This window comes from Rhea pennata, chromosome 2, assembly GCF_028389875.1.
Source record: "Rhea pennata isolate bPtePen1 chromosome 2, bPtePen1.pri, whole genome shotgun sequence".
Classification (NCBI taxonomy): domain Eukaryota; kingdom Metazoa; phylum Chordata; class Aves; order Rheiformes; family Rheidae; genus Rhea; species Rhea pennata.
The window spans coordinates 91,910,573-91,930,787 of NC_084664.1; the positions used below are offsets into that span (position 1 = coordinate 91,910,573).

At 36.3% G+C, this 20,215-nt stretch overlaps 1 protein-coding gene across 3 annotated transcripts in view; it reads right to left on the reverse strand.

The window, feature by feature from the left end:
* Positions 1-3,695: 3,695 nt before the first annotated feature.
* The window catches only part of CDKAL1 (CDK5 regulatory subunit associated protein 1 like 1), a 415,077-nt gene continuing 398,557 nt past the window's right edge, over positions 3,696-20,215 (reverse strand). For all 3 annotated transcript variants that reach the window (XM_062569910.1, XM_062569908.1, XM_062569909.1), the window contains one exon: positions 3,696-4,406. In XM_062569910.1, the coding sequence (XP_062425894.1) occupies positions 4,218-4,406 (189 nt within the window). In that variant the 3' untranslated portion in view covers positions 3,696-4,217. The remainder of the gene's footprint in view (positions 4,407-20,215) is intronic.

Below are 20,215 nucleotides of genomic sequence, written 5' to 3' on the forward strand. Positions count from 1 at the left end.
GCTGTTCTTACAGTTCCTGACATGAATAAAGGAGATCTTGAGAATCTGAATGAGAAGAGAATTGAGAATGAGAAAAGAATCTGTGTGAGAGAATGGAGAGAATTTGACGTGCACATGGTAAAAAGGCACAAGGGAAAGGTTCAGAAAGGAGAAATAAAGAGAGTTGAGGATCTTCTCTGCCATCAGTTTGATTAGGATTTTGACTAGAATACAGCCATTTTCATGACTTTTCAAACATCCAACTTGCCACAACACAGTCCTATGAGCTCAGCATTAATGGTCCAAAACCAAAACCACAGCTTCCCACGTGGGAGCTAAGTGACAGACATGGCAATGCAAGCAGGTGCAGAGACTCAACTGTATGTTAAGTAAGTCTTTATTTTCTGTTAGGCTTCTTTAAAATTAAAATAGAACTATTCATAATTCTTCTCCATTCTACCAGGTAGTAAAGTGTCTTCATTTACTTTTAAGAAAAAAAGGATTCATTTCAGTGTTAAGTATGAGCCTGCATAAATGAAATATATAACTAAAAAAAGACATTGATATCTGTACAAACACATTTTCCAGCAATCATTCTAATTTTAATTATATAGTGGGTGAAACCTGTCTCCAGACAAGGCTAATGGTGTTTTGAAGCTGACCTCTAACTCCGTGGGCTCTGTCTCCTAGTTTGAATCTGCTCTGCAGCCTTCCTATTGGTATTTCTTTCAATTCAGAGATTTCTAAATGTCCTTTGTTTTTATCTGTACAGTAAAACCAAGCGCACTCATAATACAACTTGGACACAATATTTAAAAACAAGATTCAGGAAACTTGCAAGCCATTTTTCTGGCAAAAGATAACTGTATGTTCAATACTACTAAATAAAGATTTTACAGGAACCTCACGCAAACTGGCACATGCCTACTCATCCTTCCAAAGTCTCTTGCCTGAGACTTCTTTTGTCTTAGTCTCTGAAGCTACGCTCATCATCAAGTTAAAAAATACAGGCTTGTTATTAACAAATGTTCATAGACGTAACATCTTTATAGATATCCTCCGTGTGAACAGATCAAGCCACTCTCCATATGTATTTAAATGTACTGGAAGTCTGGAGTTTTTAAGCTGTCAGACCTGTGCATGGGTAAGAGGGGCTCTATTTTCACTCAGAGCAGCGAGAGATTAGCAGCTTGAAATCACTCTGACAGTCTCAGTTACTCCATTGCATACCGCAGGGAATTTTAATTCCAACCTGTGAAATTGTAATTGCTTCTCAAGAAGAGCGGATGGATTCTGGGTAATGGCCGCAGCCAGGCTCAGTGTCAGAGTTGCCAGTTGCTGCCACTTCAGATATTACTTGCTGTTATTCAAAAATCACTCCAGTTTTCCATATGGGAAGTTGAATTGGGGAGTGAAACTAAATTAACAGAAGCTGTCAGATGTTCAGAAATGTGCAGGCAATGATGTGACAGAGGTGGACGAACTCTCCTCAAAAGGTACTTCCTCCTCCCTTCTTTACAGGACAAGCCTTACATACAAAGACAATTTTTAATTTATACTCTTTTTCTAAACAAGGATACTATTAATATCATTAACAAGAAGATTAAATAACAACCCTCTCCAGCATCTAAAATCATGCATACACAGGACTTTGCTATTCAAGTTTTGCGGTTTGCAAGATTCCTCACTGAAAACAGCTAAAGAAGACTCAGAGCTACCACAGATGTTTAAGAAAAAAAATGAGACTTTCTTGGTATCACAAGGAACACAAGGAAATTAGGTTCTCCCCTGCTAAAAAAAAAAAAAAAAAAAAAAAAAAAAAAAGCATTGAACGTAGATTGTTTATTAGCTAGACACACACTCTGGTGTGTTTATGCATGCATAAGAGCGGTGTGCTGCTGACTGTGGGGAAACTTCTGCAATGTCCTCATTAAATTAGTGTGCATCGGATTTGTCTCCCACTCTGATGGCTTATAGAGAGACAACACTTTGTGGAGCAAAGTCTCAAATGCAACACTGTTGTAAAAATTAAAAACACCACCAGACACATTTACACAGCCAAATGGGAGCAAAAAATCACATATCAAATGTGTTCAAGTCAACCTGCCCCACACAGTAGACAGAGCTACTTCATTCTTTGCTCACTGAAGTTTCCCAGTGGCCTTCAACAGTATCTTCAAGCAGCACACAGTTGGCATTTTGCCTGAAGGTTCAGGTGAGCTGTTTGATCAGAATTAATTTGTTCAGTTCAGTGGCTTTTAAAGCTTCAGCCATAGATAAATGGACAAAAATGAAGAATGCTCTATTTCTGTATGATATAAAGTGTTAAAAAGCCTTCTCAAAATCTAAAAGATAATGATAAAATACTTGATAACAAACACTTTCCACGTATCAGTAGAAAGCTCAGATTAAGAATATACTGCATAAGTAGATTTACAGACAAATCTTCACCTTCTTTCTATAAATTGCATTATTTCTGAGAAAATAAGTCAGTCCCATTAAAGCCAATGATGCATAGAATCTAAATCACAAGCTTCGTAAACCTCTGTAACAGTTGATGCAATGAGTCTGTAATTTTTATGATAAGATAAGCTAGAGAGGCTGACAGCAAGACTGCTAGAGGCATAGAACATATTTGCACAGTTTATTCCCATCAAATGTAAAAATTTCGCTGAGATTTAATAATTTTGTCAGCTCACAGTTTTCCTGAAAAATATGTGGAGCTTTCCTGAACACTTCAGCTCCTGGAGTCAAGAGGCAATTTTTTTTGAGAATTTCCAATCTGTTAAAAATCTAAGTTACTGGCTCTTACATATTCTTGGTTTTACAGAAAAGCCTGAAAAGACAAACAAAAGCAAATCAAGAGACAGTGTTTTTTTTTTTTTTCTTTTTTTCCTTTTAAAAATCTCCAGCATTTTGAGTCTTTGTTCATGACCTTCAGTAGCTGAAACACAAAATACAGTATTTTTAGTCATTACATACCTAATTTCCTGAAGAAGGTTATATTTGTTTTTATAATCTACAGCCTGGACTGAAAGCACTGTGGTGGAGCGTCTGGATTAGCTGTCTGTAACTGTTGGGAATCTTCACCTTGTAAAGTACAAAGAAACCTTCCCAGGGGAGTATTTCTCTGCACTGTAGGGCCATGTAGGGAGCTCAACAGAGTCTGCACTGGGTACTACACAAAAAACTGTACTAAAAAAGACAGTCTCTGCCATTAAGATTTTAAAATGACTTTTAAAGTAGAAGTTTGGATAAAGATCCAGTAAGGTGACAGGGAATGAGCAGGTGAACAACGTTGGGGGGTCAGCTGCACAATCTCGAGAGGCGTGGAGATCCTGCCACATCATAAGTGGCTGCAGAAGGTAAGGAGAACTATGCAGAGTGTAAAATATAACTTCCCACAAACACTGCAGTATTTTCTTATAGTCTGATCCAATGTACAGCTAATAGAAGATTCATATTTGGCTCTCTGGGCATTATATCAGGTCCAAAGAGAATTAATTAAATCCACCTTTCAGCAGGATTTTACCACTAGACTTCCACCTTCCCAAACAGTGATAAAAAACAATACCTTTCAAACTATTTCTATGCAAAAATTATTTTTTGTTGCATTAATAAAGCCTAGTAACTCATTCTGAAGTTGACAGAGCAAGATGGCAGGCCAAAAATTCTTTTAGATACGACAGTAAAATCAATAGCAACAAATGACAGACTTCAATGGCCCAGCAGTCTTTGTATTTAATATTTGATTCTAATGTAAAAAGCCACATATCAAACCATCACACTGTATTAAGCAAAATCTTTAAGGAAGTTTTAAATGTTCTGCCTATAAAAAATTACCAGCAGTACTCAATGGAAAGATTGCTTAATAACTTCATATGCATAATAACCTATGCATCCTTATCCTTAATAACTTCTTGCATATGTTTTTACCTGCAAAAGCAGATACGAAAACATTGCATCATTTCAGAAAAGGAAGGAAGAAGAAAGATATGACTAACTTTTTTCTTCGATAGACCAAACAAAGTTTTCATCTACTGGCAGAGAGGTATCCCTAGAGCTGTGAATGACAGGAAAGGCACAGGATAAGTACAAATTATTCCCCAATTTATATCATCCTTTTTTTTTTTTTTTAAAAAAAAAAAAGAGAGTTGTAGGTAAAAGTGTTTCTTTTGAAGACTTTAAATAGTAATTTTATTGTTTTCATAAAAGCTTCTTTCAGTTCGTGGTTCTGTTTACATCCCTCCATAGTAAAACGTAACAAGAACTGCCAGTAAAGCCAGGCTGACAGACAGTATCTTCAGTCCTTCTTGTGGCCACAGGAGTTGCAAAGCCATCCTAGAGCTGAATGGTGTTTTCACTGGGATCTCAGCAGAAGGGTGCGCTTTCCAGTTTGAGCTGTTCTGTGGTGCATGTCTGAACTCCTGTGAAGAAATGCAGATAGCAAGACTGAAATTGTGCTATTGCACCTATCAAACATAACTGAAATCTCTCCTTAGTATTGCAGTTCAAAATAACATCTCTTTTTAAGGTAAACGGCAATTCAGCCTACCCTGCATCATCCTCGGGTCATCTGATTTTCATACAGAACTCCTACTGATGCCATACAGAGTCAATCTTTCTAACGAAATTAGCTGCCAAATCAATGAAGCTGTTAGCAACAGAAAAAAAAATCTCCAGACCTCAATGACATCAGAGAGAATTGTTTCAGGACTATTTATTTATTTACTTGTTTTGCTGCTGTCTCACTACTCTCCGTTCTCCATTTTCGTTTCTCCAAAAGCAAGGTCTAGCTAGAGATAAAGGGGACCACAAGACAACCCCCCTCTGCACAGCAGGGCTCTTCCACAGTCAATCATCGTCTCCGGGTGTGCCAGCGCAGTGGTGCTTGAAAATCCTTCCACTGGGCTTTTCCCCTGACCCTCAGGAGGCAGCTGTGCTAAAACACTCACCTTCTCACTCAGCATATTGAATCCGAGTCGCCTGCTGTGCCTGCCATTACCACGCTCAACCTGATTGCGAGCACCAAGATCCCCCAGAAAACGGGGACTCTTAACTGCAGCACAGTTACAGATGTTGAGTTGCTATTTCAGCTTAAAATCCAAGTGGAAACGGTTTTCTCTTGCAACCTTGTTCGCACACTAGCATTGTGGATATTTAAGAGTATCTAGTTAAACTATAATCTGATGACATTTGCAAGAGGCATTAAGTGATAAGGAACGCATAAACAATGATTTAATGATCTTGCATCGTAACATTCAATGTTTCAATTCCTTATTTCTTTTTCCTTCCCTCTATTTCAATACGCCCTTAGGAACTGGAATTCAAATGAACACAACCGGGTTTTTAACTGATTTGAAACCTTCCATGTAAAAAAGGATTTTGATGAATCCATTCTTCTTTTCACCTTTCACGCTCTGCAGAACACAAGCAGGGCAAAGCCCCAAAAGTACCTGTTTGGAAAATCTTGTATTTCCACACAGCTGAAACAGGGTCACACAAAAATATAGACCACATGCCTGCTTTACTCCTTCACCAAATGTATTTCTGGGCAAATTTAAGAAATGTAAATGTTCCATGAAACGTGCCTGCTCCTGTGAAAGCGTGACAGCGCACTCCAAACTGTCTATAGCTGTCTTCCATTTTCCATTTCAGGAATCAGTTCCATTACAGTAATTGCAGAAGGAAAATAATGATTACTACTGATTAGGTAAGTAAGCATCAAAGGGGCAAATGACAGCCTGACATAAGTGCTGTTCTAACATCTGAGGTATTGTTGATTTAGACTACAAATTATACAGGTGGAGAGGACTGTGACGTATGAAACGAGGATGATTTCTTACATGTACTGCACCTAAAAGATTATCAACTGGGTAAAGAGATGAAAAATAACAGGTAAACAAATTGGGGTGCAGTTCTTTGCCATGAAAGGCAGGACTGCAGCCTATCTCACGCAGAGTATGTTAGCTTCACCAAAGACAAACTGGTTACTGTTAAGTAACTAACTGCAATCAATTCCTAAGGCATCAAAAATATTAATAACTAGCCATGGCTATTTTATTCCAAAAATATCAAAGCTCATTACCCTTTAAATGCAGAATAAACTGAAAACACAGAGTATCACCTATTAAGGATTCTATATATATGAACAAAAACTCATTTGCAATATATCATTTTTTGAGATTTATAAAGGCATTCTTTTGTTTGCAGGTCTCACAAAACTCCACCAATCTAAGACACAAAATTTATGGTCATGTGCAATTCTTGTATTTTTTTTTTTTTTTTTGAATATTAATATTAAAGGCTAAGATGATTTAAAAGAATGGATAAGGCTGTAAAAATATCAATACCACCTAACATTGATTTATTCTGATGTTTAATTTTTACTGATTCATGACTCCAAATTTGGCTGACTACACTGCTTATTAAATGTTTCTACACAGATTCAATAATCAGCAAAACTGGGAATTCCTGATTATTTAGTTGTACAAGATTAGTTGTTACTCATTAGAAAACAGAGAAGAAAGGCCAGTACGTTATAAAGGTCCTTATCACTTTCTCCTACATGGTCCTCCTCTCGGCCTGAGCTCCTACACACTCCTCCCTGCAAAACCAGGGAGAAGCAGTAAAATCTCCCAAACAACTTGTGAGAAATTCTGAGAGAATTATTTTCTATATAAACAGTTAAACACATTAGTGTTCTCTTGCAGTCATTCATGTCCCTGTGCAGTAGTCCTCAGCAGTAATTTCACTGGCCTTTCTTTTCTGTTTTCCATTTTTTCAGTTTTCCAGCATTTAACAGTGTTATCTTGAATAGCCTATATTATCATTTGGTATGATACCGTTTTCTTAAACTACCATTGCATTATGCACTGCATTACGCATCATGTAGCACTGCATACTAATAAGAACAGAATGATAAAAGAAATTTTAGTCAGGTTTGTAAAGCTCTAGTGGTGATTGGACTTCACTGTCCCCATGGTCAGAGCTGTCCCCAGTGGCATTGCATCTAAGTTAAGTCAGACTCCACACAGCATCTAAACTAGTATCTCAGCGTGGTGCTAAACTACACAAGGCGGATATATCAACTCAGTCATCGTTCATTCAGTAATCTCTATATTACAATGCATATAGCTTACTGCATCCTCTGTAAAATTGTGAACATCATTTTCTTCTTTAGTTTATCACGATATTTCCCGCAAGTTGGATGATCATACTCAAACACTAAACCCATTTTTTATTTCTTTCTGTAGATGAGATTTTCTCTTACAATATTTTCTAATGTGGAAGCTTAACTGGGTTGGAGATACAATTCTCACAACTGCACTATGTTTTTGTTTTCCTTCCATGTTATATTTTGAACTCTACCACATTTGTTTATACTGACAGTCACATTTTCTGAAATGTTTGCACAAAGCTCTCACTTCCTATAAGAAATCATAAAACTCTTTAAACCAGAAGTTATTATTCCAATAGATGCATACTATGGTTTTGATACAAAACACTACTCCTATTACCTTGCAAATGTGAATTCTTTATGAATGCATACCAGACTAAAATGTTCTTACATAGACAAAAATATCACTATTTGCAGACTAAAATGAGTCCTTAAGATGTATTTCAGTTTATCACTTAAAATGATACTGCATTTGTTTGATAATGTAAATCTCTTCAAACAAGCCTGCCATATAGTTTGTTCCAAAGAAAGTCATCAATTAATATATTCATCTGATCGATAAAGTTTTCTAGGAATCACTCTCTAGTTTACTACCAGATTCTGTCTTGCAATACATGGGCACAGGCATTGGTCTGTGGTATTGCATGGGCAATATTACAGACTTCCTTCAAAATCTTAGTCATTATTGCCACAGAATATGCACTCATAAAAACAGTACGTCTGAGATATTCTTTAGAAATTGGCAATCATTCGTCTGCCCTGCAATCTGCACAACAGCTTTTAAAACCATTACAATCCATCAGAGACACCTGCAGGTAGACGCTTCTTCCTTGGAGTCTGTTCCGCAGCTCTGTAAGACACAGGACGAGACTCCCAATGGAAAGAGGAAGAGCTACATTCTTACGCTCTCTTACCTTCTTAAGTGAAGGGCCTCTCTAGAATTGGATCAGTTCTTTATGTCATGTAACTATCGTAACACCGGCTGTGCTAGTGAAAAACATAATAGAAATGTTTGCATATGGACAAAAAGCCTTGCTGTAGGCTGTTCTGTTTGAGAAACTGGTTTTAAGATATTTAAGTATATAGTAAGTATATAGTAGCATATAATTTTGTTTATGCAACTCTGACATAAAAGAAGCTGGACAGAAGGAAAGACCTGAGATTCAGTTAGACTGATCCACTCCCTGTGCTCTCATTTTATGAAAGTATTAATTCTGAAAAGGCCCTTATTTGTACCTATAGATAAAATATTTGTATTATATTTACTCTTCAAGAAAATCCTCAAGCATTTCTGTAATATTCTGAGATGAAATTTTCTCAACTGGTGATATTTACCATACTTACTCACTAGTCAGAATCCAACAGTTTATTAGGCTGAGCTCAGAAATTACACTTCTGTAGCTGCAAGACCTGGAGAGATTAGCATCATGTTACAGTTCAGGGGAATTTAAAACTAAATCCAAAATCTCTTTTTACCTGAAAAATATTTGCTCTAAATATTTTTCTAAAGAATTTTGCACAAATACATAATTTATACTACTTTGAGCCATGGTCGCTCGGAAACATCTGGTAGACATGTTATTAATAAAGCACATTGCTCTCATCAAAAAGGACCATGGCGAAGGAAAAGGTACTCTAGGATTTAAACTTACATACTATTAATCAAAATGAGTAGGGGAAGGAAATTACCGAACTGAAATGCAAAAACAGCCACTTCGAGCTAAGCATCTTGTATTTCCATGGAGGCAGCCTTTCATCTTCTTTTGGCACTTGCAAAGTAAACACAAGCCTTTGCTGATGAGGTATAAGATAAATTATTAAACCATCCAGTGTATGATCAAATGCATTTCAGATAATTTTTTGAATAATTCTGCCTTGACAACTGCCAGGAGTAATATATTTTGTGTACTCTTGCACAGAGCCATTGATTGCTGTCTTTCTGAAGCTCCAAACCCAGACTTAAACTGCTGTGCAGGAAAGAATTATATAATCATATCGAAACCTAAGCTTTGGCATCTGTCGATCACAGCCTAGCTTTTTGTAAGATCTCACTTCATGTTAGTCAACAAAGACATGGATAGCAACTCTTTAGCTCTGAGCTGAGGCTGCAATAGATTCAAAACATTTCTTACATGCAAATTTCCTTTATGGCTCAGGGGCACTGTTAGAGCTTGAAGTGTTAGCTAACTGCTGTGAAAAAACTACTTAACTGAGCATGTCTCGAGATAAATTAGACTTCTGAATCTTTCAGCCCGGCGAAGTACATCTTACACACTTGTACTACTGGCTCTAAAAATACAGAATTTTATATAATCATGCACAACAAGTGTGTGAAATAAATTAAAAGAAAACATGTTAAAATATGCATTACATATCCTCCTGTGCTATTTGAAACTCTAGGCTGTTACACTTTGGAGGCATTTTTCTGATTTAAAAACAAACAGTAACTGAAGGTCACATAGATTACACATCAGAAAAATATGTAAATGAAATTTTATTGAATAGTTCTGGAAGGCATATTAAGTTCTACAGGTATTAAGAGAGCTCCTTTGGTTTATTACTTACTAAATTCTATCAGCCCTCTTCTGCAAATTTGGAATGCTGATCTTAAAGTAGAAAATAAATAGCATATAAAATATTATTTTCTAAAAAAGTTACACAATAATTCCCGTAAGGAGCACTCTTGCCATCATACGTGCCAGTGAATGCACAGTGCTATGTTGTTAAGAAAAAATGCTGTGTACAAGCATGCTTATATCAGATATTACCTACTGTATGCTGTTCCTAGAAACTCACTGAATTCTGAATACACATGGAGTTTACTTATTCATTTAAAGAAATGGGAAACATAATTAAAACAGCCAGGCACTTCTGCAAAGGGAACTGCATGCTGTTTCTTCTTTTTGTGTGTTTATTTGTTTATGCTTTCATATATAAAGGAAGGGATGAAACAGAACTGAACTATGGATAAATGAACACTTAATATTAATTTCTCAGTAAAAGGTCAATCAGGAGCCTTAGCAATAACTAGGATTTATATCTGCTATCCTTGAATCATTATCACTGAAGTTATGGAAAGGAAATAAATAAATCAAAGCATCTTGCAAAACATTGCAACTGCTAAAATTGTCTTTCTGTCTGTCATAGGATCACAGGATAACTGAGGCTAGAGGTCTCTGGTCCAACCTCCTGCTCAAAGCAGGGCCAACTATGAGGTCGGACCAGGTTGCCCAGGACTTTAACCAATTGGGTCTTGAAAATCTCTAAGGATGGTGACTGCACAGCCTCTCTTGAGCACCTGCTGTCCTCATGGGGAAACAGTTTCTTCTTATATCCAGCCTGGACTTCTCTTGCTCCAAATAACGCCCATTGTCTCTTATTCTCCTAACACACACCTCTGCGAAGAGCTCATCTTCAGCTCTATCTTCTTGATAGCCTCCTCATAAGGACTAGGGCTGCTGTTAGGTCCCACAATGCCATCTCTTTTCCAGGCTGAACAAGCCCTAGTCCCTCAGTCTCTCCTCACAAGGCAAGTGCTCCAGCCCCAACCTTCCTGGTGGCCTTCTGCTGAACTCACTCCAGTCTATCAATCCATAATTTACATCTAGATTACTACACATGACCCAATTAAGTCAGCTCAGCAATACTCCTAGCAGCTTGACCACAGTCAAATACAAACATAAAGTGTATTTGATAATTGCAAGTCATGTAGAGACTGACTTTAAGCTCAGTTGCACTCAATCTGACAGCTTCTTCCAGATTTATCATCCCTCATGGGGATCATCTTTAACTATGGCCTACCCTGATCTACATAGCAACTTGATGTTTCTTTCCCTATAACACTTCCATGATCCATCTGGTTACTTTGGTTTACAAAGCAAAAAAAATACCTTTCCAAACAATCAACTAACTCTCACCTTGACTACTGCTACAGTCTACTCCTTTCTGTTCTGTTTTTCTTCTCCTCATTTCCCTCTAGTATCACCTGACCGTATAACCTCTTCCAATAAACAAAAATAGAGATGCCAATAGGAATACAAATGTGGAATAATATTCCATACCACAACTTACTGTTGGTGTCACACAGACCCATCTCTGTAATGTCCTCTTCTTCCTCTTATGTTAAGATTAAATTCAAACTTTAACAGTCCTATATAAAAATACAGAAACAAATGAATTCTCTCTCTCTCTCTCTAAAGTAGCTGCAGCTGAACCTCTCTCCATTACCATAAAGCTCCCTTTTTACTTTTGGTGAATATCCTTCTGCTCTCTTCCATGATGTTCTTACCTAAAGAAGACCTTGCATACCTTTTTTCTGCCTCAAATAGTCTTTAATGATTATTATTCCCTTAGTGAGCCCATAAACTTCATAATGCCATTAAAAGCTAAAGAGAAGGCTAAAGGACTGGGCTTATTAAATGACTTTCTTTGTGATCTACACTTTGAAGAAGACGGAAAAGCAACCAAATAGATGAATTAACAAAAGAAACAGGAAGAACAATCAACAACAAGAACCAGCCAAAAACACCTCTGAAATGTTTAAAACAAAGCCAAAAACACCTCTAAAATGTTTAAAACAAAGTCTTTTGCTGCTTTCTATTATACTCATTTGTTTTAGCTTGTTTCCTTACATTTAACTGTAAATTCTTCCAGTCAGATGTTGAATTTCTTTTGCATCATTGTATTCTATGCTACTATTAAACTTAATGACTCAGTATCTTCCTATTATCCAAATAGTACATTTTCAAAATAACCTGGCACTGAAAATCAGAAGCTGCACTCTGAAAAATCTGCAGTGTAGTATCTTTATTCTGAGCTTTTTAATGGGATGTGGAAGTATCAAAACGACAAGGGCCTCGCATCACAGGAAACAAGTGACATGCGAGCCTGGGTTGCAGTTAACAACTTCAATCAGGAAAGAACTGAAAGAGCTTTTAAGTGCAAAAAAGTTCATGATTCAAAAATCATGCTCATTCAAATAATGACCTTAAACGAAGAATGAACCCAGGAGCACAATGTGGACAAATTCAGGACGGAGATCTGTCACCATTTATTTCCCTGTGTGTAGCACAATTTCATAAAGGAGATGGCAGGTGCTTGCTCTGAGCACTTATTTAGTAATTAGTTGGCTAACAGACAAATCTGTTTCCAGACACCAGCACAGGCCTCATGGCTCTGAAAATACATTAGAGTGAATTACAAGATATATATTTACTTGTAAAAGTACTGAATAGCTTTTTTCCAGAAGCCTTTTAGGTATCATGAGCACATCATATAAGGGACCTTAGTAAATATCCTTCCACATAATTCCAACTTACTACTTCTTTAAAGTTCTACATTACATCACTGTGGATTGTGTATGTTATTTTCAGGCTACACATTACAAAATAACAATTTTGCTGGTATATTTCATGCAATAATTGAATGGCAAAGAACTGGCAGCATGTGAATATGCAAAGCCTCTTCCATAGGTGAGATTATGAAATGAAACATACTTTACTCTTTTTTAGATAGTGCAAGCCTTGAGACACCATCAACTTGTAAAGTTTTCTTTTAAATCTTGAGGTTACAGTGACAATTACATGGAGGTCAACTGTAGCTACAGGCAAAGATACAAAAGGTTTCTATTAGAAAGAATATCCCTGTAAAAAGAATTTCTAGATTTGAAAATACACATTCTCGTCATAAGAACCATAAACATAAATGAACGATACTCACATATCAAACAATGAAATGAGTAATGTTGATTTTACTTGAAAGTGAATTCTCTGAGCATATATTAAACCCTCAAATTTTAGAATAATTTCATACTCCCAAACCACAGAAAACATTGAAATACTAAAAGCCCTTCTAACTATTGTTATTTACAAAGGACATTGTGATAAATATTCAAGAAATATCTCAAGGGACATTCTCCCTCAAAATCAGGAAGAGCTTTTAAGATCTTTCACATAAAGCAGATATATGTACATATTCTTGGCTAAACCTTCCAGTTAATCCTAGAATCATAATCCTGAATTTATAACTTTTTCATTTATTCCTACAGCACTGAGCATTACAAACTGAAGACTCCAAGCAAATTTCAAGACTGTATTAAAACACAACTATGAAGACAAAGGACCCAGCCCTTCTCACTCCAATCACACAGAAAATAAACATGGTATAAAATGAGCGTTATTAATATTTATGATCCATATTAGTTTCTAAAGTTGTAAAATCTATACAAATATATAGCTGTGGGAATCCATGTGCCTCCCTCATTTTACCAGTAGAGAAAGAAACACAGAAGAATAAAATGTCTGCAGTGCCATAAAGCAAGTCAGCAATTTAACTTTCTATAACTTATGTCTTAGATTCCACTTGTCACCAGAAGCCAACAAAGCCTCTAAACCTCTACACCTCTGCCAAGTTTAAGTTTTAAATCTATTTTCTCAAAGCTAAGCAATGCCCTAATATTTAGTATCCTGACAATTTCTCTTACATTGATTTTCACAGAGTTTTCTGCCCACGTATAAACACTTCCAGGCCCTAATACTATACGTGCTCACCGAGTGCAGCTGGAGTCAGTCTTCAGTGAAAAGGAGTATTTAATGAAAGTCTCACATGTAACAATTAACAAAGTGTGACTGATCTCAACCAACGTTTTGGGTTCAGTGATAGTGCAAAGGTTTTCTTTTCATATTGTCATGGCCTCTTTCCTTTAAGTATACTTACTTGTTTTAGGAGGTCTCCCACAGTGCTAGTTAGCACACTTTGGAGCACCTGAGGGAGTGTCTTGAAACCTGAGTCTCCTTTTTTAATTTCACACTCAGCCAAGTTCAACTGCAGTTAATGGAGGCTCTCTCATGGAAACATCAAACAACGGTTACTTTCCGTGATTAGTAAGCCTAACTGCTCTAACACAATCTCTGTATCCCAAGTTTCTGCAAATGATTCGTCAGCCCTTCTCCACAATAAAGACTGCATGAGAAAAATCCTTCTTGGCTTGCTGTGTATTTTATGCTAGATAATCATGATAGCACTTTGGCACTTCGTCTAAGACATCAAAAACCAGTAAGTATCCAATCCACAGGCTGTAACGAACATCTACCCTCAGGAGGGTATTTCTGTCTTTCAGAGAGTGCTCTGACTAGACAACCAACTTCTGTATTTGTAAAGGATTGAAGTGTATAAGCATGAACTTGCACCCTGTCGTGCTCAAATATTGGCAATCTGCATTGCGGCTGACAGCCTCCAGTGGATGCACAATATCTCAGTCTTCTCTCACACAAGTTTTACATGAGGTGCTCAGTCAGGCTGTACCTGATAACCCCTAGTATTATTAGTTCATTACTAGTATTATTAGTTCAAACAATTCCTCTAGATTTAACCATGAAATAACAAGCATTAATTCATTTTTTTAACTCTAGACCTGATTCTCATCAGTTAGTTTCTCTTCAGTGATGAACAGTCACAGTTTGTTTGAACACATGCTATAAAATGTTCAGTAATTTATAGATATCTAGTCCCAAGTATTTTAAACTGACCACTGTCACATTAGCCCACTACACCGCCCTTCTAGGGGACACTCCAGACTATCACCTCTCTCTGTCTCACCTCCCTCTGTGAAATGGGAAGACAAAGTTGCATTTCAGGAGGATATTGTAAAAATAAACTTGTTATCATTGCTGAAGTACTCAAAAATCCAGTAATGGAAGTCACATGAAGGTTAGAAAAAAATGAATAACTCCTTGAAAGTGAGCTTTGAACAGTGCGTAGCAAATAAAGCCTGCTATCACAGTTTCTCATTAAATGAATAGTCCCATGTCTGTGCATAGAAGGACACAAATTCTCCATATGTGTGGATGCACCTGTGCATGTGTGTGTGTGTGTGTGTATATGCAAATATGTGTATGAAAGAAGTGCATAAGCACATAATTAAAGGGTGAAACATAATATGATTGGCACCTATGTGCAAACAAAGAACTGAAATTCTTAAGGACTGAAGTCCTTAGAGTACTCCACTTTACACACCAAATAATTGTACACCTCTGTACGTGAGAAATACCATTCTTTGTTTCTTCTTGTTATTACACATAATAGGTCTTTAGTGGCAGTGCAGTGTCACACTTTTCTCCATACAGAAAAGAATTATGGTCTGCAGAACACATCCCACATTATTTTAAGATGGCTTTCTTTTCCATTTTGGTGTTCGGTTGTTGCTTTAAGCTCCAGCTGAATATAAACTAAAGTTGACTCCAAAACTACTCATGTCCTGGATTCCATTTCTTTATCTCTGCCCTGCTAATAACTTTTGAGCCTATTCATCCATTTCAACACCGAGGAGAGCAATCTGATAAGCTTCATAAATGTCAGAGGCAGTAGAAGAAAGAGACATAAATCAGTGATCCCGCTGAAGGAAAATACAAAATATGAAGAAACATCTTAACCTTTCTTTTTTCCCCAGGTATTCCACTGCAGAGGGATCTAATTGCAGTCTACCATTTGATAGCGATGTAGAATATGAGAGGGTTTTACATATACAAAACTGTTGCAGAGTTATTTCTTCTGCTTTTCAGATTTGCCATGTTAGGCTTCAGTTAAAATGGTATGAGGATCTACCAATCACAATGTCAGTAGTCCTAGGTCACTGCTTTATAAATGAGGAAAAGGTGAGGTTCTTCTAATAAATTCACAACCTTTGAAAACTACTTCATTCACCTCTAAATCATTTCACTTAATTTTCTGAAACCCACAATATCTTTCCTAAAACTTCCTAACCCCTAAGATTAGGCAGCCCTGAAACACATTGCTTTCAGGAAAAGAAAAGTATCTGAGATAAACACAAATAAAAGAAGAAAAGAAGACAACCAGAAAATGGCAAACATATAAAAGGTGCCTATAAGGGGAAAACACGAGTCCACAGAATGATAACTGTGAGACTTGATTTAATCTTTACGATATCAATGTGTTTGGATTTCAGAATGCTTGATGCCTCCATACTAAAGTTTAGCAGCACTAGAACAGCTTCTTTTCATCATACTCTCCCAAGCATAACTGCATAATTCATTCCTTTCCAGTGATTAAGAGCTACACACCTGGCTTTCCCCTGTGGTCCTATGACAAAATCAGATTAGGCTATGGAGTCTTAAGCACTCCTCACTGAAAAAATAATTAACTGATGTTTCTTTGGACAAAAATACATGTTGAGTAGTTCAAAGAGGAAAAGAATTCCTGTCATTCTAAACACTACTTCCATTCCTTTACCAAATTAAAGTTAGTATCTTTAAAAAAGATAAAAAAGATACTTAAAAAAAAACTATCAGTCTCAGAGACAGACTTTCACAGACATCCCCTCTGTAGGATAATTATACTGTCTGCATTTATTAAAGATTTTGCATGCAAGGATTGCAAAATAGTTTCCATACAGAGACAGAGTGACTAAAATGACTTACAGTCATGAAGTCATGTCAAAACAAGGATGAGGCTAAAAAAAAAATATCTCTACTCTTGATAACCCCCTTTCTTCAGGATCAGAAATCCATCTGATCAATATTACACTTAAGTATCTTTCCTAGCTATATATCTAATCTTTTGACAGAAAGACAAGATAAAAGGTACTACCTACCTCTCAAAAATATTTTCACAAAAATCTGCAAGCAATTCTATTCAAAATGGAGCATTTGTTCAAGTTCTACCACAACATATATGAAGCTATTAAGAGGACTCTGTCAGTTTGAAAACTAAGTCATTTAATTAATAATTGTCATACATAATACTCTTTCAAGGAACCCAAGACTAAAGGAGACGAATGCTAATTTCCATGGGGTCAGTTACTTTCCATTCATTTCACTATTTATCCATTATACATCCATCTCATGTTGTAGTAGCTGGACAACCCTTTCTGACAGATCACATTAGTCTACTATTGGCCTTACACTTCTGTGCCTTGCCAATCAGATATAAATTCATCATGTGATCAATAGTTAAAAGCTCTCCTTCTCCACACATTGTGTATGCTCTCACATATATGACTCTGTCCAGCTAGCCACTGGAAAAGAAGGTATTGGACATTATCTAATGAGGCTGGTGAACTGTTCTGGTTCACCTAATGTAAAAACAATGTGCTCATGCATCTATGGAGAGGACTTCTTTACAGGCCATGTTCCAAGAAACCGGTGTTTCTACTGGTAAGGCCAGGTAAAAAGGCAAAAAGAAGAATATTGAACACGGGAAGAAGTTGATGATACAGTAATATCAACAATCATGATGGCACTTGGAGGCTTATGAAGCAGAGTGAGAAGCTGGGAAATAACTATCTGCTTATGGAATGATGAGCTAGGGAGGTCAAATACAACCTCCAAGCCCTTCAATGTCTGTGTGATTATCATCACCCAAAACAACTATAAGTGTGTGTTCCTTTTTAAGAAATGTTTATCATTGAAATTTTCTCAACTTCACATTCATATTACAAATGACTCATCAGCCCTTCTTCACCATAAAGATTACATGAGGAAAAATCATGCCATCTCTTGTATACCTTGATGGCTCAGATGGTCATGTATTTCAGCTTTGATTTTGACTTTATACTAGTGTATCTTAAGAATTATTTCATGCCAATTCCTATGACCTCAACAATAAAAAGTTGAAGCACCACTGAGGTACATAAACATCACTCTCTAATTCCAAAGTCTCAGGTTTTTGACCTGAATTTGGGAAGAAAGAAAACTGTTTTCTCAAGATCATAATTTTATTGTTACATTAAACCTGAGCTGTAGTTCCTCTCTCCAGTAAAAGAAATGAAAGAGAAATAAACAGGTTGAAGACATAACATGCTATGGGCTTAAGTTTCAAACACAGGAAAACTATGTTTGACGCCCTCTGACTCTTCTGGAACCTCAAAAGATGCACCGCTTCTGCTGCACCTCTGAGAATTTGCTTAGAACAAACTCCCAATTAAAATGTACAGTAACTATGAAAAAGCTTTAAAATCCTTTTTGGTGAAAAAGAAAGGCATAATATCTGAAGGACCATGTAACAGATACAATGCTAATTTTACTGTAGTGGGAATGCATACCGGAGTTGGGCTATACGTACTGATCACCATGTCACACCACCATCGCGACCTTTCATACTAGACTGACTAGAACTTTCAGTACAAGATTCTTCCCTCCTAATTTTCAGACAATTATATTAAATATATATCCCCTCATCAGGTAATTATATCAAATTCAATTATACTCTCTGGATTTTAAGAAATGGGAGTGATAGGTGTCATTAGAGTAAGTCAGGAAAAACCGTTCTGCATCTTTAAGGAGGGTTTTAACATCTGAGAGAATAAATTAGAGTTATGGGGGGAATCTTTCAAGTCATTTAAATACATAATGAGAAGTAGTCAGAGGAAGGTTATCAAGATTGTTGTACTGTACACTAACCCCAAGTAAAGCTGCCCTCTCTAATGAAGTGCTTAAATAATTAGTTACTTTTCTAAATGTTTCTTTTATTTAACAGTCTTTGATAAAACCCACAGGACAGCTTACTTTGGAACTTGTTACGAACAAGAACTGAACCTGAAGTTAAATAAATCTAAGTGTCAGGTCTCAGGAAAACCTCCCATGCAATAGGCAATGAGCCAAGTTTCTCAGAGGTAGAACATACACTTTTAAAGTAATTATCCCCAATTGAAGTTTGAGAAGGATTCTTAGAAAAAATCTTCAATTCAGGGAAGGCTAGTACTAAAAGGGCAAAGATTTATTTCTGTTGTCCAGTAAATCTGCAACAACATGCTTTAATGCCTGATGGCATGATCAAAACTGATCTGATTACACAACAAAGTCTCTAGAGTGAATATTAAACTTGATACAGTACACAGCATGTATAAATACAAAGTTACTGTATGTAACTGGTTTACTAAGTTTGCTTACATATGACATCTTCCTGTGGACTGTCTTGAAGCATATGGTTATTCTAATATACTCACTAGGGTCACATGAAGCTGTTTGAATATTCTAGCACAAACAACATATTTTTGCTGGACTAGATTTAAGGATCTAAATTTCACTGCCAATACACTGAAATATGGCATTTTGATGACACTGGTATTTTAAGATACACTTTCTCTGGTGTAACCATGAAACAACAACTCATTATTTGACTGTAATTTGATTTTAGTTATCAAAGATAAAGCCATTGTAAATTTGCCTTTGTATTTTTAAATGCAGATATAAATGTAAACAAAATGCTGAGGATTACTGTATTCATATTTTAAAATAATTTAATCTAAAACTGCTACAGCTTAATTTTTCTTTTCCCTACTGAAAAGGCTGCATTTCCTTTTTCTTTATCTTACCATCATTGACATAAGAAAAAAATCTCAACTCTAATGTTACAGGCAACAATATTCAAAATACAAACATAAATCACTATATACAAGCACTATCATGGTCTGAGTGGGAAAATTTATAATTACGAATGGATCTCAGCATTACAACTCAAAATTAATCCTAATATTAGAGGATCATATCAACAGTATTTTAATAGCGTTGTCACAGTGGAAAATATCAGTGGAAAAATATATTAATATATATCATAGTAAAAACTGGTTATCATAAAAGGAATCAGTAAGAACATAAAGGATATATTTTAAAGACTATTACAATATCAGTAATCTAGACAGATTCTAATAAAACTTATTGAAAGGATAATAGTATTAAAGGAAAGAACACCCTAATTTGCTTTTAACATGGTTTGCTGAATTCTTTGAAGTTAGATACACTTTTTCCAACAGCTTTAAGTTAAAAAGTAGCTTTTTGGTCTCATGGTCTTTTTTTATGGTCTCATGACCACAATTTTCATTTGCTTTCCAACTAGTCTCAGAGTTAATAAATGCTCTCACTCAATGGTTCTAGCAACAAACACAGCTTCAAGAGGCAGAAGTTCAACATTCCAAATAACTTCTATGAATATAACCAATTTACTTGAATCTACTACTAATCTTTGGTTTGGTGATGGAGAAAGATACATAACCCATCCAAACCTGCTTCCTCTCAACAGTTCTGTGTGCCTTTTTCACGCTGC